The following is a 12,839-nucleotide window of genomic DNA, read 5'->3' on the forward strand; positions in this document are numbered from 1 at the left end:
CCCATAATGCTACCGTAAGTGGCAGCGTAAATGGGCATAACCCTGTTGAAGTGGCGGCAATGGTTCCGTTACCTCAGTCCTGTGCATGAGTCACAAAAACTTGAAATGGACATTTTCTCTCTCTCAGTGAAACGGCTGGTGGATGTAAGGCACCACAATTATTTTTATTTTGCTTCGCTCTTTCTTGACAAATATCTTTGGCGATCTCTGTGCTTTGCCTGCTCCTTCTCAGAGAGCTTGTCAACTTCAATCCTCCTCTCTGGGTATCGCGTCTCATCGTTCCAAAGACATATTTCACCAGGCCAAACATTCCCTTCCATACACCCCCCCTTGTAATGGATGAAAAGCATGGAGACAGTGTCCATCATCCTGAAAGTTCTGACTCGCTCCTCTTTCTTCGTCACAGGCGTTCCCAGCACCCTCCCACTTTCATCTGCAGATATCAGAAAATGGATCAGATATGGCTTCAACTGACATTGGTTGGGCTTAACAAGCAAATTCAGTTCTCATATTTTAGTGATCGGTTGCTCATACCCTTCATCACTGGGAGTATTCCCTATAGTAACACTGAAACACAAGCTATATGGGTATGCATTTATGTTTATGGTTGCCTGTATGCCCCTGCTGAGACCCTGCTAACTACCTTTTCAATCTTACAATAGGACCAGATAATTACAGATAAGGGTACACAGAGCCTACCTCGGTGACCTGCACAGCATGGTCTTTCACACTATTATATCAATTCACCATTTTAATCTTGCAACATATATCTTTAAATCTAAACTAAGTCTTACTAAGACTACTTAATATACAAAACCTTGGTCCGGCTTTAGATTTTCCATCATTATGATCTGGAAGTGGGAGGTCATGTGTTCTTGACACCCTCCAGACTCAGTCAGTCTGGCTCTGGATAGGACATCTGTCTCCTTGGCGATCATTCACACAGCCACACAGCGTTCTAATGACTGGGCAGTTGTGGTGCTATGATAAACACCCTCATGATGGAGGGAGGCTGTTGTGGGCAAGTAATGATGAAGACGGCAAACTTGAAGGATGGAGATAAGAAAGGTGGTGCTAGCGGTCTGGAGAACATTCTAGTCTTTTTTTTCTTCCTTTCTTTCGGGAGCCTGTTATCAAAGATTGGCTTTTTGTAACCTTGAACCCGTTCCTGTAAGCAAAGTGCAGAGGAAACTCCCAGATCAATCCCTTGCAGGCCAATTAGTTCTGACAGTAGGATTAGGGTGGGGTTACTCCTCGGTCATGTGATCACCGCCGGGTGATCTGGTTCGTCCACAGAGATGATACCCACACTCTTCCACACGCACCCTAATGCCTTCTCAGTGTTGTGGAGTTCAAGCTCCCTTTCATCTGTAGTAAGCACCAAACTCAGAGCTAGAGGGTCCAAGTTGGGTCAGATTATCACTTCAGGAGCCTCCCGACTGGGACCAAGGGTAACAGATTCAGCCAAAGAGCCGTAATTAGGTTCGTGTTAGTATGTTCTCCCTTCTGATTAGCAGTTCTTCAAGTTTCTGGGCTGACAGATATATTAGGTCCTAAAATAGCAATGTTAGCAAGCGATTATTAAAGCACAGCTGAGAGATAGCCATCTCATTACAACAGGGAGAAAATGAAATCTCATCTGAATGAACTTTCCTACAACGAAACCTGCTTTCGTGAGCAGCCAGCGATAATGGCCCCACTGTTGTCTATGGCCCACAGCCAAGTATTTTGTTTTTCACAAGGAAAAGGGGGAGAGAAAATGTAGCACGGTTACTCAACTATATCAGGGCGTGAGGCATTAGCCATGTGAAATGCAAGAAATTGTTTATTTACAAGCATGAAATAATCATAGAATACAGAAAATTCTTCAATGGAGTGTTGCAATGATGGTATCAGCCATTGCCTTGGTTTCCTGTCATATTGAAGATTACTGTTGAATAAAAACACACAAAAGCAGTTCCCTAGAAAGCAAACTTTAAATAATAAATGTAAAAGCTGCCCCTGTGTTACTAGGATTGTATGATCAAAGCAGACCATTACAGGGGACTTCGGGCCACGACTGGCCATCAGAAGATGAAGAGGAGGCTCCTCCCTTTGCAGTCATCCCCGGAGACTCTTGAGAACTTTCTGAAAACAGAGGTCAGAAAAACAAAACATTGTTCAGGCCTCTACATTATTTTTCAGTCCTAATATGCACAAGAATGCACATAAAAAAAAAAATACTGGAGAAAAAAATCTTCCTTCGAATGCACATAAATTGAACAAGCTTCTGCTAATGCTACATGATTAAATCAGTTGTTCAAGTAACCCTTTGGAGAGATCTTAAACATCTACTCAAACTGGATGCTAACCTCATTTCAGCCTCTTGCCTTCTCCCCTTCTCTGTTCCCAGGCCATTTCCTTCTCATTCGACTGCATGTTGGTTTGAAAGTTTATTTTTTCTTATTCCGGTGAAATATTACACACTTGTTTTTCTGGAGTTCCTACTTTTGACGGGCCTGTTTGAACTGCACAAAGTGTGTAATTTCAAGCGTTTTGGTTGTGACAGGCCGTCACGGACCCTTGCTTTAATGAAACAACCGGACCATTCTTCACTCGCTCGGGCACCACCGCATGTGTGCAAAGAAGCCTCGCGGCCCTGCAGTGAATTACCTTTTAATCAAATAAGCTTCTCTTAGTCATAAAATAAACGTGGCGTGTTGACTTTAAACGGGCCGGATCTCTGCTCAGCATTACACTGACTGGCCTGGCTGTTGGGCACGCTGATCCGTGCTCCTCAGAGAGCTCGGGGGCGTTTTTACACTCCGGCTACTAGCAATGCCGCCGGGAGCTGCTTCCCAGCCCTGCCAGCCAGTCAGCCTAAGGCGGAGAGGCCCATGTGCACAGAAACGCTCGCCTCTTTCCTACACTGGACTGAAGTAGATAGAAGGAGAAAGGAAAACAAGAGTGCTGGGAAATGGTGCAGCTGTTAGCATGAGAGCGAGAGAGCAACACAGAGGAAGAGAGAGAGAGCAACACAGAGGAAGAGAGAGAGAGGAAGAGAGAGAGAGCAAGAGAGAGAGAGAGAGAGAGAGAGAGTGTGTCTATGGACCCCATGCATCTGTGCTGTGAAAGAATGTCTTGGTTTCACACCACCATCATCATCATTCATCTTCACGGCACACGGCCATTATAAGGCAGCCCACCGCGGACCGACCGTATTCCCCAACTCTGACAGACCAGAGAGACAGTCAAGTGCTGGCTGGGAATCTATCGTAATCAGTGCGAGAGGTGAGAGCGGGGCCGCCATGTCAAGCCAACGGGACCTAACCGAGCCCGAGAGCTGTCTACCATATGCGTATGAACTCATTCATGCAACTGGGTGGCAAAGCATGTTTTACACACTCCTCCGACAGAGCATACAACCACACAGCCAGAACTGTACATTTGGACGTTAAAAAAAGAAAAGAAGGCCCTACCATTGGGGTTTGACAGCTGGCCTAATGACTGTATTGATTGCAGCAACACATACTGATGAAGGGGACCAATGAAAGAGCGGCTGCGGGTGACATCTGTTTGCAATAGGGCGTGATTAAATTAATATGCACTGGAAACCCTAGCCCACTAATCAGGGGGCACATACGGCTGTGTGAGAGGGCCGTGCTGCCTCGGCCTCAAAAACTAGACTTGGATTTTCAAGATGCAAGACGAAAAGAGAACGAGAGAGAGAGAGAGAGAGAGAGAGAGAGAGAGAGAGAAAAAGAGAGAGAGACACACACACAGAGTGTGAGAGGGAGAGAGAAATTTCCCTCAGATAATGGTTTTAAATGCTGCATGTTAACAGGAATGAAGAAACCGCAACAAAGCCGTCACTGATGTGTGAACTGCTTAAAAGTTCCTTACAGGAAACACAAAGTACGCTAATTTTATGCATGCATGCACTCTGAGATGAGGGCCCTGCTCCAAGACCTTTACAGACATGGCTCACAGCATGCCTGAAACCATACTCGAAGCTAATAAGGCATCACAGATGGAGAACACTGACAGGAAGTGATAATAGACTTGAAACCTTGGCGACGGCTTGGACGTGGTGAGCTTTGATGGTGGCTGATTTCTCCTCGAAGGCTTTGGCCCGCGCCTCCTCAGTCAGCCGATGGAGAAACAGCAGCAGGTCCAGCTGCACCTACAGGAAACGGCATTCAAAGGAGCAGAAGGTGAACTGGGCACAGAGCTAGACAACCAGTACTTTGCATATAAACCATGAATGGCTCGTTAATAGGCATAGGATGTTCAAGTTGTACTGAAAAGGCAAAAGGGAAAAGTGGTGGGTTAGGAGTGCTGACCTGAGGAGGAGATCTCAGCGTGCTGACCTGCACCCTCCCCACTATAGAAATACCCAGCATAGAGAGAGACTGCCATATTAGAGAGTATGGAATGAACTTCATGAGGTCATGGATAGAGGCAACATTCCATGCCTATCCTGTGTGTTCCCACTCCTGACTTCCCTCATTGGGGCACATCTGGGCCAATTATCGTGGAATACATTTATTTGATATGTTCCATCAGGCCAACATCATGGAACTGATCAGCAGCTACTATATCTGAGGGATTGGTGTAGTCATATCGGGGGGGGGGTTTTCAGCACAGCGACCTTTAATAATGGGATCACAACCGAACAATGAACCCCCATCAACAATTTGGGCACTCTGGTGATGGTTGGTCCGTCCGAAAGGGAGCAGGGGGTCTGTGAGAGGAACTATAAATCCATCAATCTCTCCCCACCCTCCATGTTGTAGCCGCACCTCCCACGAGGCAGACCCCCCTATGTGCACGGCCATTCCTCACATTTAGGCCCGGATTACACCAGGAAATTGTCTCCTTTTCAGCGGTTCATCCATCTTACTCCACTTTGTCACGAGATGCAGGGCACGGGGGGGGGGGCAGCGCGGTGCTGCACAGGAGGTCTCTGCTGGCTGCCCGAGCAACCAGGCCTTTGGCTCATCCACGGATCACCTCGCCAGGGCCACTGCTCCCTCCCTCTGCCACCTCCCTGTGTGTCTCAATGTCTCTCCCTCTGCCCCTCACTCTGTTATGGGTTTGTCTTCTGTCCACCCCTCCTCTCATCACTCTATTACTCTGCGTCTCTCGTCCTTCTCTGCGTCTCTTGATGACACTCTTTTCCCATCTTTCACCCCACATCTCTCTCTCTCTCTCTCTCTCTCTCTCGCTCTCTCTCTCTCTCTCTAATCCATCTCTCCAGAGCTGTAGCTCATTCTCATTGCCCCTCTTTCACCACCAGTGGATTGAGTACTGGGCCTTGAATCCTCACAAGTTGCTGATGACAGGCCACAGCTTAGCATATCTGACCCTTGACCACGGTGGAAAAAGAAATGTGCTGTTGTGGAGGAATTGAAGAAACAAGAACAGAACACGGCAAGCACTGCATGTTTTTTTTCCAATGGAAAATCAAAAGAGGCAACAAGAGACCTGGCGCTCCGACAATCTAAACTAAACGCTTTAATCTTTTTGTCTGTTTGAATTATTTGCCTTTATCCAGCAGTGCAACTCCTTAGCAGAGGTGGGAGATCTGCCCTCAAACTGATGGTTGCTTAAATGGAGCGTTACCCTGAAAGTCCATTTTAATGTTCTCAATGTCTGGTAGGCACGCAGCGAACACGGGGCTGCCTAGTAATCCTGAGCACTCAATCTAAGAATTGCTTTCGAGAAATATGTGTAATTATCACTCCCCCAAATGCCCCTGAGCTCTCGCCATCTTTTTCCCCCCACTTTCTCGCGATCGTTCTTTTTCCTCCCTCTCTTTGTTTCAATCTTTCTCTCTCCGTGTCTCTCCTTCTTTCTCCCTTTCAGTTTTCTCCCTCTACATTTCTACTTGACTCGCTCTCCCTTTCTTTTTCTATCGCCATCCCTCTTTCTTCCTTCCTCCCTTCCTACCGTCTTTCTCTGTTGTATTCCTCTGCATGTAAAGCCCCTTGTTTTGGTTCAATTATCTCAGGAGTTGCTCAAGAGGTTGGCCTGAAGATGCGTTTTAATAACGTGTCCAAGATTGCGCTCCCCCGCATGCGAACACGCAGCCGGTTCAGTGCAGGGCCAGGTATGTCATGCGCTCGATCACAGAGCTTGTAGGAGAGCCAAAGGCATAGGGCCCACACCTGAAGAACATACATGCATGCATGTTATGTACACACACGCTTGCCTGCAAAGAGTGGACATGTGTACACACACACACACACACACACACACACACACACACACACACACACACACACACACACACACACACACAGAGAAACAAACAACAAAACTCTTCTTAAAAGACACAGAGCTCCTGTCTGTGTGGAAGTAAACACACAACAAGCCACTGGGGCATTCATATGCGCACGCGTGCGCACACATACACCCACACACAGCCAAGTGTCCGCAATCCCTCTGAACCCCATCCAACAAGTTTTCCAAACACTGCTAATGATTTCAACGGAAAAAAACAAGCCGCTTTTCCCCGTGCATCTACATGATAGCCATTTGGATGCAATTTAAATCTATTAATACCTCATTTTCATAATTGTAGGTCATCTCTGGGCCGTCTGAATATCCCCCCCCCCCCCCCCCCCCCCCCAACAGCTGGCCCTGCTAGTGTCTTGGGCGGAACGAGAGCCGAAAGGCACGGACCTCGCAGCGTGCCAGAACCCTTGCCAAAACATAACGACCCGACTGAACTGATTAAAGGAGAGGGTCTCCCCTCCACCGACTGCCTCTCAGACACGGCCGGCGCATTGGAAACTTCACAATGGGAGAAAGCGAGGGAATGAAACGCAGAGAGAGAGAGAGAGGTGAATCAAGTGTTTGTGAATAGAGGAGGGTCACCTTTCCCCATTCCTGGTGTTTCGCGGGGCTTCATGTTGGACCGGTCTCCAGCCGAGCACATTTGTTACCACTTCACCTCTACCCCTTCAGAACATTCGAGCCGTACACAAAGCCCAGCAAAGTTAAATAAACCGGCAGTTGGACTTACAAAATCATCCAAAGACAATTCAAAACCTGGCATTACAATTGTTTAAAACAACAACGAGAAAATAAAGAACAGTGAGAAGCTGAAGGCTGCTCTGGACACGGACACAAATGAAGAGCTTACATGTTTCTCGGTAAATAACGATCACTTATAGGGGCCTATGATTTCCTCAAAGCAGAAAACGTGGGCGGAATCGCAGAATTCTGTGAGGAAAATGAAAATTGCGGAATTAGACATTTGCAGATCAAATGACGGGAGAGAAATACATTTGAGAGTGTTATAGGCAACATTTTGCATGAGCCCGCATGAGTGACACAGGCTTTGTCAAAGATGTTGACAGAGACAACCATCCACCGTTAATGAAACAACAACACATCCCATTAAATCCCCCTCTTGCGTTTAGTGGTTAAAAGTTTGCCACATCGATGCTGAGCCGACGCATCCCTAGGCATTGTGAACCAAACAGGAAGTACAGTCACTTGTTGTAGACTGACACAGGAGACTCAAACTAGTCATTGGGCCAGCATCTGAATATTCTTAGAATAACCATGAAATGTACAATGTGCATGTAGTAGGCCATATAACACATAGCTTACTGACTCCGTATAAGTCTTGTAACCGGAAGGTAATCTCCCCTTTTTTTTTATCATTCTATAAAATTAAATTGAGAATGATTGCAAATAAAACTGCACTTTTAGTCTTCGGGGGTTATGCTAGCATCGCAACCATACACCCCCTACTACAACATAGGTCTATCACCCTCCTAGACTAATAGAAATATGATTCAAATGTTCTGTGTGCCTTTCTTGATTGGACATATGATTTGTTGATAATCAATTTGATTAAACTGAATCTGGCAAAACATTTTTTTTAAAGGATTTCATAGGGCCCTACACACTTACAGCGAGTCATCTAAAGTGAACCCTGGAAGGTTCCAGTGCAGGTCAAGAACTTAAGAATAAATAAAGCACAGTAGAGAACGTAGTGCTACCATTGCCAAGCTCATGGAAATTCCCACGCTGGGTACACTGTGTGAAACAGATGAAACTGGTCTGAAATATACAGTATGACCTGGCCCCTAGGAGCCCCTTGAAAACCTTCCCTCCCTGAGGGTCGGACATAGCTACCTGTCTAAACAGAGAAGTGACTTACTCAAATGCTTTTCAGAGTCTCCCAAAAACTGAAAGTTAAATAAGCAGGGTGCCTTAAGTAAACTCTCATTAAGCTGGTGTGAGAACTGGCCCCAGGGGCACTGGAGCGCTGCTCACTGCACCTGCAGTATCGGGGGTCTGTGCGGGGGACAGCTCCGTCAGGCCACTCAGGCTTCCCTCACATCTCGAAGGGAGCTAGCAGGCGCGCTTGAGTCAAAGGAGGGGGAAAAAAACACTTTCACAGCTTCCTCGCAGGATGCGGCTGATTGTTTTTGCGTTCAATCGACCATCAAATGCTGCCGGGGGCCATCGTGGCTGAGCAGCAGAACAAAGCCGCCACAGAGCGCGCACCCCGCCCTGCCCTTTGGGTCGCCTCATAAACACCAGCGCGGCGACCCGGCGGGTCTGCTACGGGCTCCCGGGGAGGCACGGACCAATCGCGGCCTGTGAGGGAGAAAACTCATCAGTGGCTCCACTGCTGGAGGATGTGACGGAGCAGGTTCCACTGCCTGCTGGCTGTGGGACTGGAACAGAATACCACACCAGCAGACTTGAGACCGCTACGCACACTCCAAAATTATATTGTTTGTATGCTGTTTTAAACAACAAAAGTGGGACCTGTATCAAAGAGGATCTTATAGACATCTCTGTCTAGTCAACTCAGTGCCATTTTGGACAGATATTTAGTATTTAATCAGAACATTTTATATATTAAAGGTTGTTTTGCCCACTGCAAATTTTCTAATTTAACAAGAGTCTGATGTTTTGTTTCAGTTTAATATGATGTACTTTCAGACACAGTTATGTCTCTACAAACAGCTGATTGGCTCTTATATAGTACAGGGCAGGACGACCGGTCATGGAGCCAACATGTTTAGCACTACAGGGTTTCCCCAGTCATTCACAAAGGGGTCTCACACTGCTGACTCACTCTCTATGTGTGTGTGCAAAAATATAGTTTGTTTTTACGATTAATATATATATTTTTTTCAAACACACTGAGATTTTATGTTTTGGCACATTAGGTATCTTTCAGTTACAGTAACCTGATCATTGGAAAAAAACAAGGCATTGGACTTTTTTATTTTCAGCAACCTTTTTAGCCAAATGCTTTGCTAGTCATTTTTGTGCTTTAAAAGAGACAGGCTGGCTTTGTTTGTTAAAGCAGCTACACCCATGTGTGCCTCAAATAAACAGAATTTGGTATACAATTTGTTTCCAGTGACTGCATTTGTACATTTGTATTCCCTTTAGGGTTTTTAATATTTCTCCAAATAGGGAAAGCTGCTCTATAGTATTTCATACCATCGTTTTAATATTTAAATCAAAATAGAATCAGATTTAATTGAATAGTCATCTTGTGAATCGTAATCCAATCCAATCGGGACATCTGTGCCAATACCCAGCCCTAGTCAACGATTGTTTCTCATTTAGCAGGAAATACATCAACACTTAGAAGCTTTACAAGCTACCTGAATCACCTTTGATAATGGATGATGAGAGGAAATGTTATGAACAAAGATTAGGCTACACATGTCTGCATATTACATCCTTATGTTAGATCAAGAGGCATTAACACTCCTATGCGTGGGAGGCATTGCCCAGTCACCACCTATAGAATCCAATTAAAATTACACAAAGTGGAAATATTTGACTGCGGTAGAACTCCGGCCAAATGGTGTAGGCCAAAATTAATTGCAAAGAGAGAGAAAGAAAGAGAGAGAAAAAAAAAAAACCCATGCAGGAAGTTTGGAGAAGGAGGCTGAAATAGACCCTTCCGTACCTCCTTCTTTCTTTTTAGCATTTGCCTAATTGCTGGATTAGACCCCTGTAAAGTTGCACACCTTGCAGGTGGGTTTTTACATTTCTGGCGGGCCTCCACCTTCACTCCCTATAAAGCCCAGTCCAGCTGCTCGAGCCTCTGATTTGGAGCATGTTACAGCCAGACAGCCGCAGTACCAACGCACTGGTATTACACACTCACACACACACATACATACAAAAACCTTTAACAATCAGTGCTGTGATTAGCCGTTTGAACCATGGCCTCTTAACACACATTAAACAGACTGTACACATCCACGCACTCCACCGAAATGGAGTGGAGACCACAACATTTAAAAACATGTTTCGCTCTAATGATCAATGCCATCTGTTAACTCCGAAAATAAAAGAACAACACATTCTGTTAAGTGGTTAGGCTACTTTCTACAGTGGCATCTGGGGGCTGGATCAGTGACCACTTTAAAACCTGGTGATTTCTTTATAATGTCTGCCTGTCTTCCTGTGACTGTTTCCAATAACAACTAGGCGAATAAACCATAAAACAAAAAAGATCTAGCCTTGACCGTAAATGAGAAAAACCCGTACCTTTTTTTATTTACTCGCTTTCCCCTATGGTGAATGGGATGGCTTGTGGTCCTGATCTGCCTATTTTGGTGTGGCAGCTGACTACTGTGCATTCCTGTGAGGCTGTGAAGTGGTTGGCATAAGGCAGCAATCAAAAGAGCGGCAACCGACTCTCACACACCACGCCTTCCTGTGACATCTGCGATGGCCACTTCACACAAGATACATTAAGGCAGCCCTGCTCAGGTCGGTGTTACCCACAATTCTGTTAATTTTACATACACAAAAGTCTCTTAGCAACTGATGCATCAAGCTTGTTATAAGGCCACATCAGTAGAGTGTGTGCTACATTAATGTCTGGAGGCGTGGAACTTTGAACCGCTTTGAAGACTGGTCTCTCAGTGACTGGTTTGAGTGGATGCTTACAGTACTTTCCCGTCATCACACCGGATTATACCAAGATGAGAAAAAGAGTAAAACAAAAATCTAAAATGTCAAGACCACAAATGGGTGAGCCGGAGGAAGAACAATATCTAACTTGGATTCGGCTGCAACTCAATAACTCAAATATAGATGTAGCCTAAATATTGACTACAAACCATGGGGTAAGGTTTTACTAATGAGCAGTTATAGCAAAGATTCAGTAGTAATTCTGAGAAATTACAATCAAATTACAGAAATTGGTTGAAAAAAAAAAATAGTTTAAAAGGTACAACCAGGAAAAGAACGGGAGAGTTGGCTGGTATCCATGTTTAAACGTGTGTTTACAAATGACAAAGCAGGTTCTCTATGACACTGCCCCATTAGCCTACATTGCACTGATGAGCAGACAAAACTGTCTGCGGGAGTAAAACGGTTACCATTTTCTGTAGCTGTAAAACCTGTTATATTCTGACATTAACTACATGTTCTGGTATCCACGAGTTTTTCTCTGGTACCCAAAACAAGTCATTATCTCAAAATTGTATTTATATACTGAAGGGGTGAACTATGACCAATTCCTTCTGGTCACTAACATTCTGCAGTGACAAACTGGGGTTAAGTTGAGTTATAACAGTAGAAAATCCTTTTGGGCAGTTTCCCTTTAACTATAAAGAAGAAACACGTCACAGATGAAGAGACAACAGGCAACTATGTACCACACATCCACCACAACCGCAACGTGATCAAGACACACAACTGTTACTTCCAATAGGGCATACTCATTCAACACAAACGCATAGTATAACCTGTCTGAGGACATAAAAGTTCATTTAAATACTCATTGCCAAACACGATCACAAACAGATGTTCCGAATGGTGTGTACTACAACGTTACTGTATTTGTGCTGTGAAATTGGTGCAGCTATCCAACTGAAGCTGTGGAAGCAGAGCTGTCATATCGACAGAGGCGAATACCAATGGATTGCGATCATGTCCGAGGTTGCAACTTGCGAGTCACATTTCATTGAATGAGGACATCGCGTTTACAGTCGGTTTTTAAGGTGGCATTCCGAATACACAATTTGACATAGTAAAATTAAGTTGCATCATTAGCCACATTACATTGGTTACTTCAGAGATGTGTAACGTCAGCTATCGCTAATGTTTTTAAGCAAACAACGGTTTTTGAATCGTCTACATTTTTGTCATAGGAACCTTTGGACGAAACACTAGGCTATAGTATTCATTAAATGAGCCAAGCTGTACGTGGCTATCGATAAAACATTCGTGAGTTATTTTCTAGCATTTTACACTAGCTAGTGTAGCTAAAAACAAAACTCACCATCAAATCTGTATTAGCACCCATACGCATGTTGGTGTTCTCTTTCAGGATATTTTTGATGGGTTTTCTTGGTACTTTATTCGGCATTTTGTCTTTACTTTCGAGATCGTTGGAAATAAAAAATAAAAAAAGCCGAGTAAATTGAAAACAAAATCCAAAGGTTTCTGCGTTTCAATTTTTCAATCTGCCGCGCATTCACTACCGGCTCGTGTTTATGACGTAGCACGTCACATGCATATGTCGTCACACAATGAAAACTAAAAAGATCAGAGAATGTGTAGGCTTATTCTAAAATCTTTGGAAACACTTTGTAGGGTGTGCTAGGAGCATATAATGGCCAGCTGAAAATCTCTGAGCATGTGGAACCTGAACGTTTGACGTTGCAGTCATGTTTCACATTTGAAATGTGGGGAAAAGTGGGGATGAGGGGGGGAAAGTTCCATAAAGTCATGGTTAATTGAAGAAAACATACAAGTCTATGTCTACACACCACTAGCAGCCAGCTATAGATGCAATGTTCCAATGCAAGACTTAATGCATTTACAAAATAATCATCTTATATTATTTG

At 44.7% G+C, this 12,839-nt stretch overlaps 1 protein-coding gene across 1 annotated transcript; it reads right to left on the reverse strand.

Moving 5' to 3' along the window:
- Nucleotides 1-1,807: 1,807 nt before the first annotated feature.
- cenpw (centromere protein W) lies at nucleotides 1,808-12,502 on the reverse strand. The gene is made up of 3 exons (XM_012837471.3): nucleotides 12,272-12,502; nucleotides 4,049-4,162; nucleotides 1,808-2,127 (listed from the first exon to the last, which is right to left on the reverse strand). Exons 1-3 carry the CDS (start codon nucleotides 12,356-12,358, stop codon nucleotides 2,101-2,103), a joined length of 228 nt encoding a protein of 75 aa, XP_012692925.1. The 5' UTR covers nucleotides 12,359-12,502; the 3' UTR covers nucleotides 1,808-2,100.
- Nucleotides 12,503-12,839: the final 337 nt, after the last annotated feature.

The sequence above is a fragment of the Clupea harengus genome, chromosome 11, assembly GCF_900700415.2.
Source record: "Clupea harengus chromosome 11, Ch_v2.0.2, whole genome shotgun sequence".
In the NCBI taxonomy this organism is placed as follows: Eukaryota; Metazoa; Chordata; class Actinopteri; order Clupeiformes; family Clupeidae; genus Clupea; species Clupea harengus.

Excerpts from the sequence above, each read along its gene's own strand:
- cenpw (XM_012837471.3), bottom strand. The coding sequence starts at position 12,358 with ATGCCGAATAAAGTACCAAGAAAACCCATCAAAAATATCCTGAAAGAG. Across the intron at positions 4,163-12,271 it reads GTGCTAATACAGATTTGATG|GTGCAGCTGGACCTGCTGCT; the intron begins GTGAGTTTTGTT and ends CGTTTCCTGTAG. Across the intron at positions 2,128-4,048 it reads ACGTCCAAGCCGTCGCCAAG|AAAGTTCTCAAGAGTCTCCG; the intron begins GTTTCAAGTCTA and ends CTCTGTTTTCAG.